Source organism: Pelodiscus sinensis, chromosome 13 (assembly GCF_049634645.1).
Source record: "Pelodiscus sinensis isolate JC-2024 chromosome 13, ASM4963464v1, whole genome shotgun sequence".
Taxonomy (NCBI): Eukaryota; Metazoa; Chordata; order Testudines; family Trionychidae; genus Pelodiscus; species Pelodiscus sinensis.
The window spans coordinates 188,225-212,908 of record NC_134723.1 but is presented as its reverse complement, the minus strand read 5'-3'; the positions used below and the strand labels follow the sequence as shown (position 1 = coordinate 212,908).

General features: G+C 48.2%; 2 protein-coding genes across 10 annotated transcripts in view; one reads left to right on the top strand and one right to left on the bottom strand.

Moving 5' to 3' along the window:
* Positions 1 to 512: 512 nt before the first annotated feature.
* CETN2 (centrin 2) lies at positions 513 to 9,648 on the bottom strand. The gene is made up of 5 exons (XM_006111335.4): positions 9,516 to 9,648; positions 8,145 to 8,303; positions 5,758 to 5,886; positions 3,100 to 3,237; positions 513 to 1,317 (listed from the first exon to the last, which is right to left on the bottom strand). The coding sequence occupies exons 1-5, from the start codon at positions 9,516 to 9,518 to the stop codon at positions 1,228 to 1,230; spliced, it is 519 nt and encodes a 172-aa protein (XP_006111397.1). The 5' UTR covers positions 9,519 to 9,648; the 3' UTR covers positions 513 to 1,227.
* The window catches only part of NSDHL (NAD(P) dependent 3-beta-hydroxysteroid dehydrogenase NSDHL), a 38,020-nt gene continuing 22,956 nt past the window's right edge, over positions 9,621 to 24,684 (top strand). For 2 of the 9 annotated variants that reach the window (XM_075941222.1, XM_075941225.1), the window contains exons 1-5: positions 9,855 to 9,952; positions 16,527 to 16,580; positions 20,134 to 20,295; positions 20,997 to 21,143; positions 24,024 to 24,152. In XM_075941222.1, coding sequence (XP_075797337.1) covers positions 16,560 to 16,580; positions 20,134 to 20,295; positions 20,997 to 21,143; positions 24,024 to 24,152 — 459 coding nt within the window. In that variant the 5' untranslated portion in view covers positions 9,855 to 9,952; positions 16,527 to 16,559. Of the gene's footprint in view, positions 9,966 to 13,884; positions 14,288 to 16,526; positions 16,581 to 20,133; positions 20,296 to 20,996; positions 21,144 to 24,023; positions 24,153 to 24,684 lie in introns of those variants that run through there. The other 7 variants (XM_075941221.1, XM_075941218.1, XM_075941224.1 and 4 more) reach the window with 6 other exon arrangements.

Genomic DNA, 24,684 nt, shown 5'->3' with positions numbered 1-24,684 from the left:
TGGGCAATCTTCAACCTGCATGTGGTCTGCAGCCCCATTGGCTCCCCTCCCACATGCACTTCCTGCTCCTCCCTCACAACACTTTTGGAGCACCACAAATCCCCTAATATGTGCTCCATCCTCTTCCCTCCCACAGCTTGAGCAGCTGCAACCCAGAGCGGGGGAGGAGTAGGAAATGCAGGGCTCCAGTGCCCCACTGGACAAGAGGTCTACGAGGGAAAGGGATAGACAGGGGTCTGTGGGCTCATGTAGCCCATTCACTATTTGTGGTTGCCCCACTGTCTGGGCTCCAGGCTGCTCGGCATGGTCACACCAGGTCCTCTGCAACAACAAACACCCTCTCCCATCACCTCATTAAACATTCAGCACAGAGTCATTTCTAGGGGTGATGAAATGGGGAATTTTCTTAGGGTTTTGCATAAATACTATTTACATATTATCAGTCTAATAAGAGAATTTGGTGCATTTACTTTGTTGTTTGCAAAATCAAGAAGTCAACTGTGTCAACCATGATGACTAAAAAAATCCAGTAATTTATTTAAAGCAAAATTATACAATTAGGAGCCATTGAGTAATCCCCACAACAGTCTGTTTTTTAAACTGTTGTAACATCTTCCTTTCCCCCACCATTAAGAATAGATTGCATAAAGATGAACTTCTCAGAGAGCAATACATTAAGTTGTAGCAATCTGCTCACTTATATGTTTTTCAAAAGTATACTAAAAGAAGGAAAAGGCTCATTCTTTGCCATAAAAGCATGGTGTTCTTTGGACACAGGTTAAAAAGCTACTTCCTGCCATTCTATCAAATGCAGCATTTAATATTACTGAGCCCAAACCAAGACTTTGGATCCAAACACACCCTGAAATGTGGGGAAGTTTGTATTAGACATCTCTGGCTTTGAGCTCTCTTGCATTAACAAATCTGTAAGCGCGCACAATCTTTTTCTGGTTCTAATTTGGCTAAGAAGATTCTGAAAATATGAATTGTATGTTTGAAACAAACGGTGTGGAAAACCAACAAGAATAAATGCATGAAAGTTTTTCCTCCATGAAAATAGTCTCAGCTTGAAGTTGGAACATTTCACAAATGAAGTTTAAAGATCAGCCAAACAGAACAGAGTGACCCAACTTTTCTTTTAACCCTAAGAAATGACAGAGGCTGGAGAAATCTGATGCGCCTACCAAATATATTTCCAAATGTATAAAAAGAAAATCCACAAACATATCAGTAAAGACTGGTCTTCTTCATGATCCTCAGGAATTCCTGTTCATTCACTTCCCCATCTCCATCTCGATCTGCTTCATCAATCATTTCCTGCATGATATTAAGGAGTCAGAGACCAGATTAGATGAGCCCACTGAAGTATATTAAGGAAGAGAGAAACGGAAAGAACCCAGGACTTTATGACAGCAAATTTCACATCCAATCTAGTCAAAAGTACTTATTATTCTACTATATACATTGTGTGATACAGGAACTATGCTGGAAGGAACAAAAAAACCCAAGAGATCCTGCTGTATTGTATCTTTGTAACTGCTCATTACTGGAATTTTACTGCAGTCACTGGTGTTACAAAAGTATAATTATGAGAAGGATCTATCTGGCCATATATGCTCAATGTAGTCTGGGTCCACGGAGCCTATTTTAGACCAAACAAACCAACAAAAAAAACTTGTATTTTTTGTAGTAGCACACATGGAAAGAACTTTGTGTTAAGATTCTAAAAGGACAGCACAAGATTCACTTGAGGAATACGTTGCTGTGTCTGCATTGGGCAAAAGCTCCTTCTGGGGTGTGGATCTTAGTCCCAGAATACCGCCATTTGAGCCAGGATGACGCTCCCAGAGTAGAGAAAACAGTAGAGAGAGTGAGAAGGAAAAAGGCAGCAGGAAATTGAGATAATTTAAGTAAAGCTTAGCACTTTCTATTATTACAAACATACACATATACCTGCTTGCATCAGGATGAGCTGCATGTAGCACAGGACTTGATGGGACAGGGAAGATCAAGAGTAAGTTTAAACAACCTTTACATCCCCACTCCTGATCCTAGTGCCCATTGTGTGCCCCTTCCACATAAGCCAGAGCAACCACGGGATTGTGCTGGTTGACATTAGCCACCATGGAGCCATTATACCAACCAGCAGGGCTCAATAAATAATACAATCTACTCGCCCATGGCGAGCAGATTGTAACCTTGAAGAGCCGGGTTTGGGCGATCTGTGCATGCGCAGATCGCTGGACAGCGTGGTTGGCAAGTGGGGCTCGCTGCAGTTCGGCAAGCCCTGCCAACCAGAATTCACAGGCACACAGCAATGCTCTGAACACATTCTCTTGCCCTATCATCCTCCTGCCCTGAAGACTAAGCAGGTTTTAACACAGATCGGCTGTGTCTAGACTAGCAAGTTTTTCCGCAAAAGCAAGTGCTTTTGCAGAAAAACTTGCCAGATGTCTACACTGGCCGCTTGAATTTCTGCAAGAACACTGACTTTCTACTGTCTGAAATCAGTGCTTCTTGCAGATATACTATGCTGTTCCCGTTCTGGCAAAAGGGCCAGTGTAGACAGCTCAGATTGGCGCTTTTTTGCACAAAAGAGTGTCTAGATTGGCACGGACGCTTTTCCGCAAAAAGAGCTTTAGCGGAAAAGCATCCGTGCCAATCTAGACGCTCTTTTCTGAAATGCTTTTAACGGAAAATCATGCCAGTCTAGACATAGCAATCCAGTTGTTCCACCAAGGAATTGCCCCCCACAGGAAAAAATCCTCAAGTACTTGGTTAGGGCAGTTTTAGGGCCCTTTTGCACTGCTACTGCAGTGCAAACAGGACATACTATGGAGTGTAAAAGAACAAAAGATCTCTTGAGTATCAAACATCTTTTAAAAAGAGCTTATTCAAGGACCTATGTACGCGTTGTAAACTAATTCAGAACACTGCTGCAACATTTCTGGATTCTGTGGCATTTTAGTGCACCAGACTGGTGATTCCAGAGCAATGTCACCTATGTTAAAAGTGTATGTTAATTAAATCTCACATGAAATACAGTCATGGACTACAATGTACACTATAGACATAGGCAAATTCATACAAGGCACAAACCTGTAGCTCCTCATCTGTGAGATTTTCCCCAAGTTCCTTGGCCACACGTTTAAGGTTTTTGAATGAGATTTTGCCAGTTTCATCATCATCAAAGAGTTTGAAAGCCTTCAGAATCTCCTCTTTAGAATCTTTTTCGGCCTTAAAGAAATACAACATACCAGTTCGTAGACAAAAATTTTTAACTTTGTAGTTAAGTCTAAGAGTACATCTCAGGAATTTGTGTAAAAAATTGTAGTTATCAAAACAAACCTTAGAAATACAAGAAACTCAGTTAACATTCCATTTAAAATAAACTCAATTATTTGAAATTATGCAAATAGTGAGGAAAGCACTCAACAAACCTTAATTTTGCCAAAGTAATGATGTTTTTCAAATGTCATTTTTCTGTTCCTTTCATATCTAGGACCAGATTAAAGTTTTGCAGCATCAAACTCCTACACAGGTGGGCAACCTGTGGCCCATAAGGGTTCTGTGTGTAGCCTGCAAGACATTTTGTTTACCATGCTCATGTGCAGAGTTTCAGATTCTGCTGGTTTCCATCTGCACAGTTTTATTCATACTGGTATTACTAAAGTGACACACACATGAAGCAGGGACAAATTAAATCAGGTGCATGCCGATTGCACAAAATGTAGACTGAGAGAACCATCCGCTCCTTCTCCATCCAATCAAAGTGCTGCTACAGTTTAATTGGCACACACTGCAAAATCTAAGTATGCAAGCACAGGCTAGGTCTAGACTAGACTTTTTGCGCAAGAAGCTTTTTTCGGAAGAGATCTTCCAAAAAAACTACTTGCAAAAGAGAGCGTCCACACTGCAAAAGTGCATCGAAAAAGCAATGTGCTTTTTCGAAAGATAGCATCCAGACTGCCTGGACACTCTCTCACATGTAAACAGTGATTGCTATGGACAGAATGGCCACCAGGGCACCTGTGCTTTTTCCTCTTTCCTCTTCTTTTGAAAGAACTTCCTCTTCCCTGTCCACACATGCCTTTTTCCAAGAGAGTTTTTTCGCATAAAGACTTCTTCCACATAGAATGAGGCTTACCAGTTGCGCAAAAAGCCCTCTGTTCTTTCGATTTACTGTCAAAAGAGTGTGCTTGCAGTGTGAATGTAACTCAAGTTTTGTCGGAAAAACAGCTGTTTTTCTGACAAAACTCTGTAGTCATAAGAACATAAGAATGGCCATACTGGGTCAGACCAAAGGTCCATCCAGCCCAGTACCCTGTCTGCCAACAGTGGCCAATGCCAAGTGTCCCAGAGGGAATGAATCGAACAGGTAATGATTAAGCATTAATCCTGCCATCCATCTCTACCCTTTGACGAACAGAGGCTAGGGACACCATTCCTGACCCATACTGGCTAATAGCCATTTATGGACTTAACCTCCATGAATGTATCTAGTTCTCTTTTAAACCCTGTTATAGTCCTAGCCTTCACAACCTCCTCAGGCAAGAAATTCCACCAATTGATTATGCGTTGTGTGAAGAACTTCCTTTTATTTGTTTTAAACCTGCTGCCCATTAGTTTCATTTGGTGGCCCCTAGTTCTTATATTATGGGAACAAGTAAATAACTTTTCCTGATTCACTTTCTTCATACCACTCATGATTGTATAGACCTCTATCATATCCCCCTTAGTCTCCTCTTTTCCAAGCTGAAAAGTCCCAGTCTCTTTAATCTCTCCTCATTATGGGACCCGTTCCAAACCCCTAATAATTTTAGTTGCCCTTTTCCGAACCTTTTCCAATGCCAGTATATCTTTTTTGAGATGAGGAGACCACATCTCTATACAGGATTCAAGATGTGGATGTACCATGGATTTATATAAGGGCAATACGATATTCTCCATCTTATTCTCTATCCCTTTTTATGATTCCCAACATCCTGTTTGCTTTTTTGACTGCCGCTGCACACTGCATGGACATTTTCAGAGGACTATCCACGATGACTCCAAGATCTCTTTCCTGATTGGTTGTAGCTAAATTAGACCCCCATCATAGTATATGTATATTTGGGGTTATTTTTTCTAATGTGCATTACTTTATATTTATCGACATTAAATTTCATTGCCATTTTGTTGCCCAGTCACTTAGACATAGCCACAATTAGCAAAACTACCTTATCCCAGGAGACCATCTTGGTTATGATGGTCTTGCGGCCCATTGAGATAAGGATGACCACTCATATGGCCCACTCACTCACCTAGGTTGCCTACTGCTGTTCTAAACTGTCAAAAATGTTATTTTGTTATCAGGGAGGTTTTCTAAGATTTTTTTGGTACACAGATCATAGTTGTTATCTTAAATTTGGAAAAATACTGAACTAGTACAACAACTATCACTGTCATCCTTGCAACTTATCAACATCACAGCTTTTCTTGGGGGTTAAAGTTGTTTTTCCTCTCTAGTGTGGTTTTGATTATATTAATTTCTTTCCATTCCCTTCTTTTTAAGCAGTCGTATCAGAAACAAATCTTAAAGACACCACTAACTGTGATGGGATTGTTCCTGTTTATAGCCATAAATTCTACATACTTGGTTCCTAAGATTAGGTTGGAAAGTTTTGAGTCCTTTCAATTCCCACTGAATTTAACAGGAACTGAAATGCACTGAACAGATTGTAAAATTGGTTTCATTGACTGTCCCAATTTACATACCATCTTCTGAGTCATCACCACCAGAAAGTCACTGAAGCTTATCTTTCCTGTTCCTTCCTTATCAATGTCAGATATCATTTTCTTGATCTCTTCTTTTTTGGGTTCAAATCCTAGTGCTCTCATGGCCACCTGCAAACAGGGAAATGAAATTAGCCTCTCTGTGGGCATTGGAAATAGAACAAGAGAAGAAAAAAGAAAAAACTATGCCATGCTTTTAAAATAGGTTCTCCCAAGTCTCCTAAGTGCACTCAGCTTCAGCGTAACACTTAGCCAGCTGGAGAGAACTGAATATCTTTACAGCAACCCCTTTGGCTAGTATAGAAACTCTCTAGACATACTCTGGAGAATGTTGTGTCCAGCCTTCTCTGGTCAACTGGCAAGGAAGTGAACTCAGTAAAGGGTGAAATTAATGGAAAACAGAAGTTCTTGGTATTCTGTATAGACCCTCTTTCTTCCATAAGATAAAACCCCAGCAGATTTAAGACTCATCACCCATGCTGCCTAAGGAATTGTTCCATCTGATCCTGAGGTCTTTAACCTTATTCATTTGATCTTTAACTTTCTAAAACAAAACATCAAGTTTGAAGGCAGCTATGAATGACACTGCCCAAAACTCTGGTGCCAGTTCCATTTGGAAACCATGCAAATTAAATATTCTTTTCCTTTGTGTGTGTGTCATGTAGCAAAACCCAGGCTTGAGAAAAAAAGAGCCATTCTTAAGAAGGTTATCTACTTAAGCACACTTTGAGACAAGGCTGGGCAAGATGCAGCCTGGGGGCCAGATCCAGCCCAATTAACAGTTTGATCCGGCCTGTGGGCTGCATCTGGTTGCTTTCTATTTATATCCTACTGCCCATGCCACCAAATTTCCAGGCAGTGGCTCAGGCAGTAGGATCCTATTTAAATGGGTTCACAGCTCTCAGTTGTGGTGCTTTCTGGCAGGAGTCGGAGCTGTAAACCTTTTAAATAGCCACAGCAATCCTTGGCCGTTTGCTACCTGGCGGCTACCAGGCCATTTGCTGTGTTTAATTCAAAGCCTGCAGCATGGCAACTCTGGGGGGAGGCTAATCCCCAGGCCCCACCCCTTCCAGAGGTGTAGCCAACCCATGACCACATCGCAACATTCATTAAGTTCCGCCCTCCCCCCATAAAAATTATTGCCCACCCCTACTTTGAGGACTGGGTTTTCCTCCTTTCTTGCTTAGGACACTCATAACCCATTCAGAGGTAAGTATCCTAGTTAGGTGAAAGGTTTGAATAAACAAATAGTACAGCTCTAACAGACCACCTTTTCTCTATCAAAAATTAGGTGTGGATGAGGTAATAGGAAATGCAGAGAGCTCTCCTATTTTATTGGTAAAAGGAATACTACACAACTATGTGGACACTACCTTCAATGAGGAATCTCAGATCTACTGAAAAAGCCTGGTTCAGACTTCCTGGAGTCATTAGGGCAGTAACTCGACAGCAAAGAAAGGTCACAACCTTCAAGAAGCTTAGGGTTAAGGAGAAGATAAGATGTGAACTACGGTATCTAGTGCGCCTCAGTTCAACCATCACTTAATGCCTAGTGGGAGTTAAGGCCTATGCCTTGATATAAATCTTCAGCAGAAGGTATAAAACAGCTGGGATTCTGGTTTCTCAATAAAGCTCCTTCAAAGAGCTGAACAGTCGTTTTTGTCTATCATACATATAGAAGGTATTTCAGCCTCCCATCAAATTTCACTAACATCATGATGATTTCTCTCAATGAGTACAGAAATCCACTCCCCCTAGAATGCCCCCAGGAAAGCACTATTTAGCAAGAAGCATATATGAGAGGTTTTCCCACTCCTCCACATATTTGGCTTTTGTGTTTACTGGTGAAGAGACAAATAGCAGTAATGAAGTTTGCTTTTCTTCATGATCCTCTGAGTGCGGCAGCAGAAGAGCGAGATCAGGAAAGCAGGAAAATTGTTGACAGGATTAGTCATCATTTCCCTAATGGAATGAATCAGGTACTCATTTCCCTAATGGAAAGAATCAGGTACTCATATCTGCTCTGTCAGATACAGAAACGAATGACACTGGCATGTTTTTAACAATGGCTTTCAGAATGGTACGGTCCTAACTTGGCTTATGTAATGACCAAAAACCTTTGACTTCCTACCAACATATACAAAATTCATGATATCCTAGAACTACATTCCAGAATGTGTTTGTCAACCCAGCTACAAGAGCCCCATGGGAGTAAGAGACAGCCACAAAGAGAGACATACAGCAACTGTGTGGGGATTGCAGCAGTTTTGTGCCATGAAGAAATCAACCCTCCCCAGCTGCAACATAAATTAGATGAGATCTCTATATATCAAGGTCCTTTTTCTCTTTAACATGGAGTTTAATCTTGCCTTGAGCTCCTTAACATCTATGCTCCCACTGCCATCGGTATCAAACAAATCAAAAGCCTCTCGGATCTCCTGCTTCTGGTCTTCAGTTAGTTCAAGTTTAGGACCTGTCTTCTTCCTCTGGGTTGCTGCCCCTAATGTAGATTTCTTGAAGCTGGAAGCCTTGAAATATTAACAGAAGAGCAGAGACTAGAATTAGATTCCCAAAGCAAGGCAAACAGGACTCTCAGCACTTGGGGAGAACAATCCTGAATGGAACCAGAAGCCTCAGCAAGCCTTGTGATTTCCAGTGAGCAAGAGATGTGGCCACACAAAAATATAACAAGCAGCAGGACAGAAGTATGGCTTGTGAAGACAGAAATTTCTAGCTAAAAGTTATATCTTGCAGAGATAACAGGTCCCTGCCAATGTTCCTTTTAATCTTTTACAGCCCATGCAAATTTTTTTACAGGCATAGAAGCATGTGCGAATGTGCACTAGGAATGTTAAAATGCATTTAATTATGTAATCATGTAACTGCAAAAAATTTCAGCAGTTCTACATGGGGGAGGGGGCGATGACGAAGCAACTCCTTCCTGCAGCACCAGCATGGGAGGAGGGACAAGTGGTTTCATGGGAGTTGGTACATGCAATGAACTGGTTTAAAAGGCTGCCCCCCTCCCCACGCAAAAGGGGGGGAGCTGCATGTAACTGTACATGTGAACTGACCAACCCAGGCTCATTGGTTAACTGTGGACATGGTTACACTTTCACATCCCTAATGTTTCTATGCATAGTGCACAAAAAAACCTGGCTGTGGGCTCTTTGCTAGTCAGCTGGGCAGCACTGAAATCTCTCCTGAGTGGCCCATCAGCGCACAGCTGACAGGGAACACTGGTCCCGGAATACTATGCTGCATCTCTACTTGCAGCTCAGAGCACAGACCCAGCACATGGTGCAAGGCGCCAGAGTGCGCAGCGAGATCTCACCTCTGCAAGCCAGGCAGCAGGAAGCAGCAGCCTGGAGCCCACCCTGGCCCAAGTGACCACGCCCTGGGCCCAAGTGACCACGCCCTGGGCCCAAGTGACCAGGCCCCCTGGCCCGACGGGAGCGGAACACGGAGGCAGGGCAGCCCGGACTCGTCTCAGCTTTGTAGCGCCCCTCCTCCCGGGCATTTCACAACGCTACGGGCCACCCCCGGGCTCGACCGGCAAGGCGCAGCGCCCCGGGGCAAGGCGAGCGGGGAGCCCCGTCCGGCCCCCCTCCCCCAGCCGCGGTGTGGGGTGAGGTCGGCGCGTCTCTGTGACAGGCCGCGGGGCCTAGGCTGCTGCAGCACACTGCGGCGGCTCCCTCGAGCGGCTGCTTCGCCCGTGCTCCCGGCTCGGCCCCACTTACCATCCCGCAATCCGGGGCTCAGCCCCTCCGCCGGGTCCTGACAGGAAAAAAGGGGCGGGGCCGCGATAAACGGCACCCTTTGCCAAGGACCAACAAGTCTATCTGATGCCATGGCAACCATCTTTCCTATTGGTTAAAGGCCTTGCGCGGGAGACCCGTTCTGTGTGCCGATTGGTCAAGATGCCTAGTAAGCGGATCCGGAAGAAACGGGACCTATTCAGCCTTCCATCGAGTTAATTGGCTGAAGCGATGTAACCAGAAAACCAATCAGAGAGTTCGCTGGGGCTCGGCTGATTCTCGGCCCACGAGCTGTGCGGCGAGAAGGAGGGGCTAACGCCAAAGGCTGTTGCCAATTGGACAGCTCGAAGGATGTGGGCGTGTCCGGGGGGGAAGAGCTGGGTCTGGAGTGGGACCGGTGAAAGGGGCGTCTGGTGGCCTGTTAGGCGCAAGGTAGGGGCGGGAAAGGGCTAAGGGGGGCTGTGGGGAGCGTTGGGAGGGGCCGGGGTTGGTGGGGGGGCTGTGGGGAGCGTTGGGAGGGGCCGGGGTTGGTGGGGGGGCTGTGGGGAGCGTTGGGAGGGGCCGGGGTTGGTGGGGGCTGTGGGGAGAGTTGGGAGGGGGCCGGGGTTGGTGGGAGCTGTGGGGAGTGTTGGGCCGGGGTTGGTGGGAGCTGTGGGGAGTGTTGGGCGGGGGTTGGTGGGAGCTGTGGGGAGTGTTGGGCCGGGGTTGGTGGGAGAGCTGTGGGGAGTGTTGGGCCGGGGTTGGTGGGAGAGCTGTGGGGAGTGTTGGGCCGGGGTTGGTGGGAGCTGTGGGGAGTGTTGGGCCGGGGTTGGTGGGAGCTGTGGGGAGTGTTGGGCCGGGGTTGGTGGGAGAGCTGTGGGGAGTGTTGGGCCGGGGTTGGTGGGAGCTGTGGGGAGTGTTGGGCCGGGGTTGGTGGGAGAGCTGTGGGGAGTGTTGGGCGGGGGTTGGTGGGAGCTGTGGGGAGTGTTGGGCCGGGGTTGGTGGGAGCTGTGGGGAGTGTTGGGCCGGGGTTGGTGGGAGCTGTGGGGAGTGTTGGGCCGGGGTTGGTGAGAGCTGTGGGGAGTGTTGGGCGGGGGTTGGTGGGAGCTGTGGGGAGTGTTGGGCCGGGGTTGGTGGGAGAGCTGTGGGGAGTGTTGGGCCGGGGTTGGTGGGAGAGCTGTGGGGAGTGTTGGGCGGGGGTTGGTGGGAGAGCTGTGGGGAGTGTTGGGCCGGGGTTGGTGGGAGAGCTGTGGGGAGTGTTGGGCGGGGGTTGGTGGGAGCTGTGGGGAGTGTTGGGCCGGGGTTGGTGGGAGAGCTGTGGGGAGTGTTGGGCCGGGGTTGGTGGGAGAGCTGTGGGGAGTGTTGGGCCGGGGTTGGTGGGAGCTGTGGGGAGTGTTGGGCGGGGGTTGGTGGGAGCTGTGGGGAGTGTTGGGCCGGGGTTGGTGGGAGAGCTGTGGGGAGTGTTGGGCCGGGGTTGGTGAGAGCTGTGGGGAGTGTTGGGCGGGGGTTGGTGGGAGCTGTGGGGAGTGTTGGGCCGGGGTTGGTGGGAGAGCTGTGGGGAGTGTTGGGCCGGGGTTGGTGGGAGAGCTGTGGGGAGTGTTGGGCGGGGGTTGGTGGGAGAGCTGTGGGGAGTGTTGGGCCGGGGTTGGTGGGAGAGCTGTGGGGAGTGTTGGGCGGGGGTTGGTGGGAGCTGTGGGGAGTGTTGGGCCGGGGTTGGTGGGAGAGCTGTGGGGAGTGTTGGGCCGGGGTTGGTGGGAGAGCTGTGGGGAGTGTTGGGCCGGGGTTGGTGGGAGCTGTGGGGAGTGTTGGGCCGGGGTTGGTGGGAGAGCTGTGGGGAGTGTTGGGCCGGGGTTGGTGGGAGCTGTGGGGAGTGTTGGGCCGGGGTTGGTGGGAGCTGTGGGGAGTGTTGGGCCGGGGTTGGTGGGAGAGCTGTGGGGAGTGTTGGGCCGGGGTTGGTGGGAGCTGTGGGGAGTGTTGGGCCGGGGTTGGTGGGAGAGCTGTGGGGAGTGTTGGGCCGGGGTTGGTGGGAGCTGTGGGGAGTGTTGGGCCGGGGTTGGTGGGAGCTGTGGGGAGTGTTGGGCCGGGGTTGGTGGGAGCTGTGGGGAGTGTTGGGCCGGGGTTGGTGGGAGCTGTGGGGAGTGTTGGGCCGGGGTTGGTGGGAGCTGTGGGGAGTGTTGGGCCGGGGTTGGTGGGAGCTGTGGGGAGTGTTGGGCCGGGGTTGGTGGGAGAGCTGTGGGGAGTGTTGGGCCGGGGTTGGTGGGAGAGCTGTGGGGAGTGTTGGGCCGGGGTTGGTGGGAGAGCTGTGGGGAGTGTTGGGCCGGGGTTGGTGGGAGAGCTGTGGGGAGTGTTGGGCGGGGGTTGGTGGGAGCTGTGGGGAGTGTTGGGCCGGGGTTGGTGGGAGCTGTGGGGAGTGTTGGGCCGGGGTTGGTGGGAGCTGTGGGGAGAGTTGGGCCGGGGTTGGTGGGAGCTGTGGGGAGTGTTGGGCCGGGGTTGGTGGGAGCTGTGGGGAGTGTTGGGCCGGGGTTGGTGGGAGCTGTGGGGAGTGTTGGGCCGGGGTTGGTGGGAGCTGTGGGGAGTGTTGGGCCGGGGTTGGTGGGAGCTGTGGGGAGTGTTGGGCCGGGGTTGGTGGGAGCTGTGGGGAGAGTTGGGCCGGGGTTGGTGGGAGCTGTGGGGAGTGTTGGGCCGGGGTTGGTGGGAGCTGTGGGGAGTGTTGGGCCGGGGTTGGTGGGAGCTGTGGGGAGTGTTGGGCCGGGGTTGGTGGGAGCTGTGGGGAGAGTTGGGCCGGGGTTGGTGGGAGCTGTGGGGAGAGTTGGGCCGGGGTTGGTGGGAGCTGTGGGGAGTGTTGGGCCGGGGTTGGTGGGAGCTGTGGGGAGAGTTGGGCCGGGGTTGGTGGGAGCTGTGGGGAGTGTTGGGCGGGGGTTGGTGGGAGAGCTGTGGGGAGTGTTGGGCGGGGGTTGGTGGGAGAGCTGTGGGGAGTGTTGGGCCGGGGTTGGTGGGAGCTGTGGGGAGAGTTGGGCCGGGGTTGGTGGGAGCTGTGGGGAGTGTTGGGCCGGGGTTGGTGGGAGCTGTGGGGAGTGTTGGGCCGGGGTTGGTGGGAGCTGTGGGGAGTGTTGGGCCGGGGTTGGTGGGAGCTGTGGGGAGTGTTGGGCCGGGGTTGGTGGGAGCTGTGGGGAGTGTTGGGCCGGGGTTGGTGGGAGCTGTGGGGAGTGTTGGGCCGGGGTTGGTGGGAGAGCTGTGGGGAGTGTTGGGCCGGGATTGGTGGGAGAGCTGTGGGGAGTGTTGGGCCGGGGTTGGTGGGAGAGCTGTGGGGAGTGTTGGGCCGGGGTTGGTGGGAGCTGTGGGGAGTGTTGGGAGGGGCCGGGGTTGGTGGGGGCTGTGGGGAGAGTTGGGAGGGGGCCGGGGTTGGTGGGAGAGCTGTGGGGAGTGTTGGGCCGGGGTTGGTGGGGGCTGTGGGGAGTGTTGGGCCGGGGTTGGTGGGAGCTGTGGGGAGTGTTGGGCCGGGGTTGGTGGGAGCTGTGGGGAGTGTTGGGCCGGGGTTGGTGGGAGCTGTGGGGAGTGTTGGGCCGGGGTTGGTGGGAGCTGTGGGGAGAGTTGGGCCGGGGTTGGTGGGAGCTGTGGGGAGTGTTGGGCCGGGGTTGGTGGGAGAGCTGTGGGGAGTGTTGGGCCGGGGTTGGTGGGAGAGCTGTGGGGAGTGTTGGGCCGGGGTTGGTGGGAGAGCTGTGGGGAGTGTTGGGCCGGGGTTGGTGGGAGAGCTGTGGGGAGTGTTGGGCCGGGGTTGGTGGGAGAGCTGTGGGGAGTGTTGGGCCGGGGTTGGTGGGAGCTGTGGGGAGTGTTGGGAGGGGCCGGGGTTGGTGGGGGCTGTGGGGAGAGTTGGGAGGGGGCCGGGGTTGGTGGGAGAGCTGTGGGGAGTGTTGGGCCGGGGTTGGTGGGAGAGCTGTGGGGAGTGTTGGGCCGGGGTTGGTGGGAGAGCTGTGGGGAGTGTTGGGCCGGGGTTGGTGGGAGCTGTGGGGAGTGTTGGGCCGGGGTTGGTGGGAGAGCTGTGGGGAGTGTTGGGCCGGGGTTGGTGGGAGAGCTGTGGGGAGTGTTGGGCCGGGGTTGGTGGGAGAGCTGTGGGGAGTGTTGGGCCGGGGTTGGTGGGAGCTGTGGGGAGTGTTGGGCCGGGGTTGGTGGGAGAGCTGTGGGGAGAGTTGGGCCGGGGTTGGTGGGAGCTGTGGGGAGTGTTGGGCCGGGGTTGGTGGGAGCTATGGGGAGTGTTGGGAGGGGCCGGGGTTGGTGGGAGAGCTGTGGGGAGTGTTGGGCCGGGGTTGGTGGGAGCTATGGGGAGAGTTGGGAGGGGGCCAGGGTTGGTGGGGGAGCTATAGGAGAGTGTGGGTGGGGTTTCCTGAAGTTGGGTCAGGATAGACTTAGGTAGTTTCTAGTTTGGAGACTTATGGGCTGTGTCTGTCCTGTATAGGCGCCATTTTATTATGCATGGTGGGAGAAGTGGTGTCACTAGGCGAATTGTGAAGGCACAGAAATCTTTGATTTAAAATTCATTACTTCTTTTATGTGCTAAATCTCATAATATTTCAGGCCCATGCTTCAGTTTTTGAAGATTGGAGACTGACAATGCTACCTGCAAAAATCTACTTGATAAAATTCTAATAGCTACTACCTTATCTTCAGTTTTTCCCTTGAGTCGTCTTTGGTTACACCTGCAAACCTCAGTTTGTTAATCATAACTGGTCTAGGGACAAACTGATATTTTTTTCCTCCTCAGTTTGTAAACAAATAAGGTAAACTCCTAATTAGTTACATGACAGGCCCAATTCGTTACTATGTTCATTTGCTCCTGCAGTTGTCTCATTCGTTTTGTCTTTAAATTGTCTTTCTTCTGTCAGCACAGTGGGATCTTAATTCTAATTTGGGAGTTTGCACTACCCTTAGTATTAGAATTTTTTTATGTTATAATGTTTCAGTCCTGTCCTTGCCATTGGTTCCTCTACCTCTGGATATGCAGATGGTCTTCAACATGTCTGCAGTAGTTATTGAAGAGCAAAGTGTGACTTCTCCCAGAGTGGTGAAACTGAGGGTTGTGGGACTGTGAGAGAGTGTTGGGGTGGCTACAGGGCTGGGTAGAACTGAAAGGAAAGAATTGTAGGGGCAGAACCCAAACAATAAACTCACATCTGGGAGAAGAGGCAAGAATGGGAGTCAGAGATGCTGAAATGGCTTCCATTGTTTGGGGGTTAGGCCAGAGAATGGGGCCTGTAGAGGTAGGAGCAGGCAGGGATCCCTGCGATCCATCTGCAGTAGGGATGTTAGATATAGTTTATTTTACTAATCGTGTAGCTGCAATAATTTTTAGTGGTTACATGGTTATTAAAATGCTGCCCCCGGGGTGAAACAAGCAGCTACTGTGCTCCTGACTCCTCTCTTGGGAAGCCCCTTGCCCATCTCATGTTACTGCCTCTGTAACAGAAGCAGCAGCGCATGGTGACAGGTGGAGCAGCTACATGAGGGGAGCTGGTTTAAAAATTGGTTCTCTGCAGACCAGCTCCCACCTGTTGCCTTGCGCTGCTGTCTCTGATACAGAGGCAGTGGCATCCTTTGTGTGTGTGGGAGGGAGGGGGAGCAAGCTCCCCATGAACAGAGGCTGCTCCAGCATCTCATGGCAGCAGCAAGGGGAGCAGGTGCTTTTGGGGAGCTGGCTTTTAAGCCGGCTCCCCACGTGTACCAGCACCCACCTGCACTCCACAACCCCCAGTTCTCCTGCTGCGACCTTTAATGAGGATAATGCCTTATCCATTAGGCCACTGGAGGACCCAGTCCACCTCCCTAATTTCAGCTGTTGTCTTATTCTCCCTACTTTCAGCTGGTGCCAGCTCCAGTCCCCCAGGAAACTCATGGGATCCAGTGCCCATGGAGAGCCGGCTTAAAAACTGGCTCCTTACAGTCACTGGCTCCTGCTTTCCCCCCTCTTCTGCTGCCTCTGGCTGCATGTAGTCATTTGGATTAACTGATAAGCCCAGTTTTATCGGTTAGTCCTTTAAATGACTATAGGTTAACATCCCTAATCTCCACTCCATCTCCTGAGTCTCAGTCCTTTCTTTCCTCCCCCATTTTCAAAGAAATTATGTTGCACAGTTGCTGAGGTGTTTGCATTATAGTTTCCAATTAGGAGATGGCATGGCAGTTTAAACAGGCTAAAATGAGAATGATTTGCTGATTAAGAGGTATTTTTTCCACAGATTCAATTACCTGAGATCTACATAAATCTCTTTGGAGTTCTGTCACTGTCATCTTTACATCAAATTGAATTGCAACTAATTTATATTTCTTATTTTAAAATATTGATTAGAGCGCCACTTTGTTGCTGAGAAGTTTTATTAAAAAAAGCCATTTTGTTTTTGTTGGACCAACACAAAAACTGTGCTGTCTCTACAAGGATCAGGCTAGCAAGTAAAATGTACAAGATTGATCCAGGTTACTCATCTGCAAGGTTCATAGAATCATAGAATAATAGGACTGGAAGGGACCTCAAGAGGCCATCGAGTCCAGCCCCCCGCCCTCAAGGCAGGACCAAGCTCCACCTACACCATCCCTGACAGATGTCTATCTAACCTGTTCTTAAATATCTCCAGAGAGGGAGATTCCACCACCTCCCTTGGCAATTTATTCCAATATTTGACCACCCTGACAGTTAGGAATTTTTTCCTAATGTCCAATCTAAACCTCCCCTGCTGCACTTTAAGCCCATTACTCCTTGTCCTGTCCTCAGAAACCAAGAGGAACAATTTTTCTCCTTCCTCCTTGTGACACCCTCTTAGATATTTGAAAACCGCTATCATGTCCCCCCTTAATCTTCTTTTTTCCAAACTAAACAAGCCCAGTTCATGAAGCCTGGCTTCATAGGTTAATGTTATACAGGAAAAATCTGTGCCTTCCAGACAAAATGGCAGGTATTTAAATTCTTTGCACCACTCTAATTGATGAATTAGATGTAACATGTTAAAATATTAACATCTTTTTTTAAAGGGATTAGATTCGCAGTGAATCCTTCAAGAAATGGCCATTCAACTCAGACCAGTAAGTTCAAAGAAAATATTTTTTCTAAATTTTTGTAAGTATCACTTGTTTTTGTGGAGTTTCTTCAGAAGATAACAGGAAGAAAAATTGGCAATCTGTCCAGTGAAGTTAGGGACTGTTTGCCGCGCTGCTTGAATAATCACTTCAGATATTACTATCGGGGAAAGGAAACTAGAGTTATCACAGGATCTGTTTATAAAGTAATAGCTCTTGCAGCTTTAACAAGATTCAGGGATGTGCCTAATACACATTTAGGCTTCATCTACACAACAAAAACCCACGAGTTTGGAGATTCAAGTAGAGTAGAGTTGTAACTTGATAACAGTAATCCAAGCTTCTGTGCAGATGGGTAATTTTCTCTTTTTTTTGTTTTTTGTTTTAAACCATGTCCCCAGAACTTTTTAGAGCAGGGGTAGACAAAATACATCCCACTGTTATACTTAAAAGAAGCACACGGGATCTTTTTCAGGGGGATAAGGCAACACACCGCATTTATTGATAATATAATAAAGTAGTATATGCAATTACACACACATCCTGCTGATGGAATAGTTACCAGTTTTTGCTTGACCCAAGTTATTGGCCAGTTAAGTTGAGTATGAAGGAGGAGCGGGGTCCTTGTCAGTCTGGACTGATGCTCCAAGTCATAGCAGGATGGAACCCGAAGAAACATACAAGACACCCCATCCTTTATAGGATTTTCCTTCCATGCGATTCTATGCATTTTGACTTGTCAGGCCTTAATCAGTTATCCAGTATCACAATCAGTCTTTCTGAGACATATGTTAATCTGGAAGTTGTTCTTGCAGTCATCTGATATCAGCATGCTGATGACCCCTGAAGGGTTGATGTCTTCCCGCGAAAGTTTATTTGGTTCCCTATCAAGCGGTGCTTGCCACTAACTTCAGGGTGTGTCAATCTGCCTCTGTCCAGTTTGAGTCTTCAGTGTGCTTTAGCTTAGTTGATCATTATTTGGTGCTTCTCAGTCTCCAGCCCCTCCTCTGACCATTTGGGCATGCAGAGGCCTTCACAGTTCTTTCTCCTAAAACATTCTCTCTCTCATTCGCATAAACAATACACTTACACAGTTGCAGTACAGAAAAAGGGTACTTTTAGTCACTTTAACAAAGTTACAGTCTCTCAACGTTAAACTTCTTTCTATCTATTACAAGGCCTTACCTAATATTAAAGCAAAAGGATGGAATGATGTTAACATCAGAACATGCTAACATCAAACAGAGCTGGAACTAACAAATAAAGCTGCCTGGCCTGTCTGAACCCTATATCTTGTATTTAAGTTTAATCCAAACCTTATGCTATAACATGCACACATTCATTATAACTAACTTATTACCTACAAAATTACAAGGCTACACCGCAGGCCAGATGCGGCTTGCCAAGCTGCATCCCATCCCCACACACCTCTCAGAGCATCCAGCTGCGGGAGCCATGTAGCTTTCTGTGTGCCACTGCAAATGCAGAGGGATGGGAGAGGCTTCACATGCTGCCTGCTCTGCAAGCAGGCAGCTCCCATTGGCTGGTTTCTGGCCAGTAGGAGCTGTATGATTGTGCTGGGGGCAGAGGTTAGCACACACAAGTCTCCCCCCCCCCCCCCCCACACACACACACTCATGGGGGCACTTTAGAAAAGCAGTGGTTCCCTGCTGACATGTGGGTAGGCAGGTAGCTTGCCTGAGGCATCTGCTGGTCTGCTAGACAGGAGCTGCCTAGGTAAGGACTTCCTGGCCAGAGCCTGCTTCTGGAACCCCAGCCCTTCCCTCCTCCCAGCTTTCTGTCTCCCATTGCACTCCTACCCCATATAACCTTAACCCAGACACTGCACCCCAATTGCATGCCCCAAGTAACAACCCAAATTCCTGCATCCCTTCTCTGTCATAATCCTCTCCTGTACCCATACCCACTTCCAGACCCTGCACCCCTGTCCCTGGTCACAACCCAAACCCCTGCTCCACCTGGTCCTAGGTCACTACCCCTTCCAAGACCGTTTACCCCCTCTTACATCCATCCTCCAGATCTACCTGCAACTATACCGTCTCCTGGACCCTGACCTCTCTCCCTACACCCCAGTCCTCTACCCCAAGCTCCCTTCTGCACTCAACCCGCATCCCAGACTCTCCACCACCTCCATTAATATGGAAGAATGCAGCTCTTGACCACTTACCAAATTCTTTGAATGTGCCCCCCCATCTCAAATTATTGCCTTTCCCTGTTCTAGAGTTGTTGTAATTCTGGCACTCTTACGTTTAGAATAAATGCAGGAAGTTAAAATGGGGAAAAGACAAAATCAGATTTAGCTCATGTAACTTTTTGGGTGTTTGAACCTGTCTTAAGAGGAAATTCTGGCATGTTCACCTTCATGATTCTATTTATATCATTGCAGTGCTATACACAACCAGTTCAGAGATCCCTCCAGATAACTATTGGACTTTGATGTAACTGAGCAAGTCCAGTAGACTTTTCTCATGTCTGTTCTAATAGTGTGCAATGAGATCTCTTGTCTAAAGACAAAGTACTTAGAACCTCTTGAACAATCACCTGCCATAAGCACTTCACTGGGATAATTTTCCCCTTGAATTCTGTAGAAGATTTGCTGACGTGAGTGTTTTTGTGTAGTAACAATAGGCGCCAATCTATTTGTAACAGAGGATTCTTTGTGCAAAGTTTTTCTGCAAAGCCTTAGTTGCTCATTCTGTGTTGTTGCTTAGCAGAGAGGCCACCAGTCTTATTTCAGGCAGGTGGGTACTAAGGATGTTAAATATCGGTTAATTTACTAGTTGAATAGTTGATGGAATTTCCATCAACTAGTCGATAGGCACTTCTGCATTCCTCCTTTGAAATGTGGAACTCCGCATGCAGCCCAGGCCAGTGAGAAGTCCCACTGACTGTGGGCTGCAGGCAGTGTGCCAGCTTTGAAATGTACAAGAGTTCCCAGTGGGGGCTCTTGTGCATTTCAAAGCGGAAGTGCCCTCATGGAGCCCGGGGTCAGTGGGGAACTCTGAGTCCCCCACTGTCCCCGGGCTCCGTGTTGCACTGCCGATTTGAAATGCAATGTGGAGCCAGCTGATCCCAGGCTCCGCGCGGCATTTCCGCGGAACCCGGCATCGGTTAGGGACTCCCCAGCTGACCATGGGTTCAGCATGGCATTTCCCCAGAATCTGAGGTCAGCTGGCATTTCAAAGCGGTGGTGGCGCCGCACAGGTGATCCCAGTCTCAGCTGTGCGGTGCTGCCGCTTTTAAGTACCCCCTCTTCCACTCTCCCCCCTCTGCTGCCTCTATCTGATAGAGGCAGCAAGGGTGGAGGGGAGGGAATCAACTAGTCAACCGACTATCCGATCGGCATTTGCTTATTGGTTAGTCAACTGCTCCTTACATCCTTAGTGAGTACTCAAACAGGAGTGCCCCATGTTGACTCTGAGTAGTGGCTCCAATGAGATTGTCATTCCTAAGATCCTGTAGAGTTCAAGCCTGGGTTTACTTGTGAAGTCTGTCAGTATGTGTTTATGATACTTCTCTTTCCTTATTGCCTGTGCAGGCCTGTAAAAAATGCATCGTGATAGGTGGCTCAGGGTTCTTAGGCCAGCACATGGTGGAGAGGCTGCTGGAGAAAGGCTACACAGTCAGAGTGTTTGATATCCAAAAAGGTTTTGAGAACGATAAGGTGCAGTTTTTCCTGGGAGATCTCTGCAGTAAAAAGGTATAGTATGAATAGCTAGCTTTCTGTTATGGAACAAAAGTGAAATATGCAGACCAATCTTAGGATCTTGCAGAAACACATTCCCAAAGGTCATTGATTCCTTTTTATGATAATGTAATGTGTTCTTGGGAAGGTCAACGCTACAGCAGTATTTCCTGGAAGTACAGTCCTTTGCTTCTCTTTCAAAATGATCCCTATGAGAACCATCTTCATGAACCATCCTTGAGTATTTTAGCTTATATATGTACAAGAACAAGGCTTATATGTGTCTTCCACTATGGAGAGATGCAGACACAATGTGTCTTGGAAATAAATTGTTGTATATGTCTAAAAGAGGACACCTCCATGGGCTTAATGTACTCCTTCTAAGGGATGTACCATAAAGCTGGGCAGTAATGTTGGGATTTGGGGTTAAATTCTTGGAAAGGTTCCATGCTGAGGTTTTAACTCTTATTTGGGATACCCTTAGCCTTGTGCTTGCAGCTGAGTTAAATTGCTGCTGGCATGGCGAGTCTCCAAGCCTTAGTAAGCCTCTGGATTTTTTTTCTTGGGGGCAGGTGAGGGATCAAATAAGGCTGCTTGCATAGCAGAGAGGTCTGGAGGTACAAGGGCAAGTATGTGTTCATATAACCTACACACTTTCCAAATGAGGAAAGTGCTCCTGTGTTTTCATTAGTGCCTTGTCTCATCTGTCTCCCTAGGACCTGCTCCCTGCTCTACAAGGTGTGACTGTGGCTTTTCACTGTGCTTCACCAGCACCTTCCAGTGACAACAGGGAACTATTTTACAAAGTGAATTTTATGGGGACCAAAACAGTCATTGAAGCCTGTAAAGAAGCTGGGGTTCAGGTAAGTGTATAAGGCTATAGAGCAATGACATCTTAAGAAATGTGAACTTAATTGCTCCAATAGTGATTGTAAGACAACTGCACTGATTCCCCCTAGTCTTTCCAACATTATGAGTTTTTTATGTCAATTTCTGCCTATTTAAATTCTCAAGCATTGGACAAATGAGAGAATTTATTTTTTGGTGTAGGGAGTTGGCAAATGTCATTGAGGAATCTTTGGTCATTATCTTTGAAAAGTCGTGGAGATTAGGAGAGATCCCAGATTATTGGAAAAAGGCAAATGTAGTGCCCATCTTCAAAAAAGGGAAGAAGGACGATCCAGGGAACTATAGACCGGTCAGTCTTACCTCTGTCCCTGGAAGAATCATGGAAGGGATCCTTAAGGAATCCATTTTGAGGCACTTGGAAGAGGGGAAAGTGATCAAGAATAGTCAGCATGGTATCACAAAGGGCAAGTCGTGCCTGATCAATCTGGTTAGCTTCTATGATGAGGTAACTGGCTCTGTAGACATGGGACGGTAAGATGAATAGAAAGCTGGCTAGACTATCGGGCCCAGTGGGTCAACGTCAGGATGGTGGTCGGTTTCTAGCGGAGTGCCCCAAGATTTGGTTCTTGGACTGGTTTCGTTCAATATCTTTATTAATGACCTGATGAGTGGGAGGATTGCACCATCAGCAAGTTTGCAGATGACACTAAGTTAGGGGGAGAGGTAGATTGCTCCAGGGCAGAAGTAGGGTCCAGAGTGACTTAGACAAATTGGAGGTTCGGGCCACAAGAAATCTGATGAGGTTCAACAAGGACAAGTACAGAGTCCTGCACTTGGGACGGAAGAATCCCAAGCATTGTTACAGGCTGGGGACGAACCGGCTAAGTAGCAGTTCTGCAGAAAAGAACCTGGGGGTTACAGTGGATGAGAAGCTGGATATAAGTCAACAGTGTGCCCTTGTAGCCAAGAAGGCTAATGGCATATTAGGTAGCATTAGGAGGAGCATTGCCAGTAGATCCAGAGATGTGATTATTCCCCTTTATTCAGCTCTGGTGAGACCACATCTACAGTATTGTGTCCAGTTCTGGGCCCCTCACTACGAAAAGGATGTGGACACATTAGAGAAGATCCAGCGGAGGGCAACCAAAATGATTAGGGGGCTGAAGCATATGACCTACAAGGAGAGGCTGAGGGAGTTGGGTCTGTTTAGTCTGCAGAAGCGAAGAGTGAGGGGGGATTTGATAGCAGCTTTCAACTTCCTGAAGGGAGGTTCCAAAGAGGATGGAGAAAGGCTGTTCTCAGTAGTGACGGATGGCAGAACAATGATCTCAAGTTGCAGTGAGAGAGGTCCAGGTTGGATATTAGGAAAAAGTATTTCACTAGGAGAGTGGTGAAGCACTGGAAGTAGGGAAGTAGTGGAGTCTTCGTACATGCATCTGACGAAGTGGGTCTTTGCCCACGAAAGCTTATGCTCCTACACTTCAGTTAGTCTATAAGGTGCCACAGGACTCCTCATCGCTTTTCCATCCCTAGAGATTTTTAAGTCTCAGCTTGACAAAGCTCTGGCCGGGTTGATTTAGTTGGGATTGGTCCTGCCTTGGGCAGGGGCTGGACTTGATCACCTCCTGAGGTCTCTTCCAGCTCTATGGTTCTGTGATGTACCTGGGTCGTAACTCCCAGTCAGCAGGCCAGTAGGTTTCTCAGGCAGGCACTGTGAGAGTCTGTGAATAACTGCTAGCTTGAGGGGGAGGGGTACTTCATGGACTCTGTGTTCTTTAAACAGGCAGGACCCATTGGCCGGAATCGAGTCAATGTGATTGTGCTGGGGATGGGGGCAGCACACAAAGCCTCTCTTTCCCCCAGGCTTACAGCTGTTCAAAGGCAAGTAGGGCTCCACAGCCAGCTTTTTTGAGCGGCATACAGGGGCTGGGAAGTCAGAGAGCATGCTTGAGGCTTCCTGCTAGCCTCTGGACTGGGTCCAGCAGCTTGGTGGTTTGTATTTTGGCCCTGGCTCTGTACTAAATAACTTCTCTCAAAATAGGTATTTTCTTATAAAAACTAACATACAGATGAATTGGGCTGGTCTCTAACTATGAGTTTGTCACGTCTTAGTTGGTGCCTGCAGCCTGGGTAGGAGCCTATTATCTGATTGTTTTCTTTTAATGTATATTAAAATAAATAATTCATAGAAATAAATACGTTTTAGAATAGGCACATCCTCTGGTTTTTACAGCAATAGGGTGTCTGATGGAGTTCACTTATGAGTTTGAGGGTTTTATTACCTGTAATTTTCAAATTGCTTTCAATTAAAGCATCGCTAAAATCAAGTGCTGCATTCTTTGTAGAACTATCCTAGAAGAGGCTAATATTGTTCCTGCATCTGGACTTTTTTACAGCCTTTGTAAGCTGTATATCATTTGATTTATCTTATAATACCGTGGGTGGGCAACCTGCAACCCACTGGGGTTTTCACATGTGGCCCATGCACCCTTCTTCTGCCCCCTTCTCCCATGCCTCTTATGCACTGAGGGTCCTGTACTTAACCTACTCCTCCCCGTGTCCCAGAGCTTGAACACTCTAAATTGGCTGAAATGTGCTTGGGAGAGGAGGCAAGGGAGAGGCCAGGCAGGGATACGATATTGTAAAGTATGTGTAAATGTGATTTTATTATTTGAAGTTGATGACAGTTAAAGCATTTCTACATGTTTTAAAATATTCAGCATGTCATATATTAATATATTTAATCTTATTCTTGGGGTCAAGGTTAGTGCACATGACTGATTTCATCTCAGTGGGCTGCAAGATTGAAGGAGGCCGCGTATGCGGCCCACTCGCTAGCCTTGATTGCCCATCGCTGCTCTAATACATCACATTTCTTCTATAATCATTGTCAGAAACTGGTGTTAACCAGCAGTGCCAGTGTAGTCTTTGAGGGCACAGACATCAAGAATGGAACAGAAGACCTTCCTTATGCAAAGAGACCTGTTGACTACTACACAGAGACCAAGATCCTACAGGAGAAGGTACAAAGCACTGTACTGCAATACTGACACTTTGTACTTAAACTAGTGTTCCTTTTAATGGTGGTCCCCATGTGGATTCCAAATGCAGGTGTGCACATGTGCTATTTACCAGAATCAAAACTGTTCATAGTAGTGTCAGTTGACTTGCATATATGTTGGCCACATGGCATGTCCCAGGCTTTAAAACATTGCATGAATTGATGCTCCTCCGGTTTCCTTTTACCATTGTTTGTCCAGAATCCGAAGCCCTGTCCCTTAGTGCTCTTAGCTTGCTAAGAGAACTGCTGCTGTCCATTGTACATAGGTTTTTTTTTCTCTCTTAGTTGGTTGTAGTATGCTTGTTTGTTCATTTAGTTAGCTATTTCCCCATGACTTCTCCCCTCTGGAGACTTTTTCCCCAGCTTGAGGACTTTTCTTAGAATTCTAGGGCTGGAAGAGACTTCAGGTGATCATTGAGTCCAGCCTCTCTCCCAAAACAGGATTAACCCTGACCAAATCATCCCAGCCAGGGCTTTGTCAAGCTGGGACTCAA

Coding starts and splice junctions, on each gene's coding strand:
- CETN2 (XM_006111335.4), bottom strand. Junction 5,887..8,144: donor TAGATGTTAAGGAGCTCAAG/GCAAGATTAAAC, acceptor CCCTGTTTGCAG/GTGGCCATGAGAGCACTAGG. Junction 1,318..3,099: donor TCACAGATGAGGAGCTACAG/GTTTGTGCCTTG, acceptor AATATCATGCAG/GAAATGATTGATGAAGCAGA.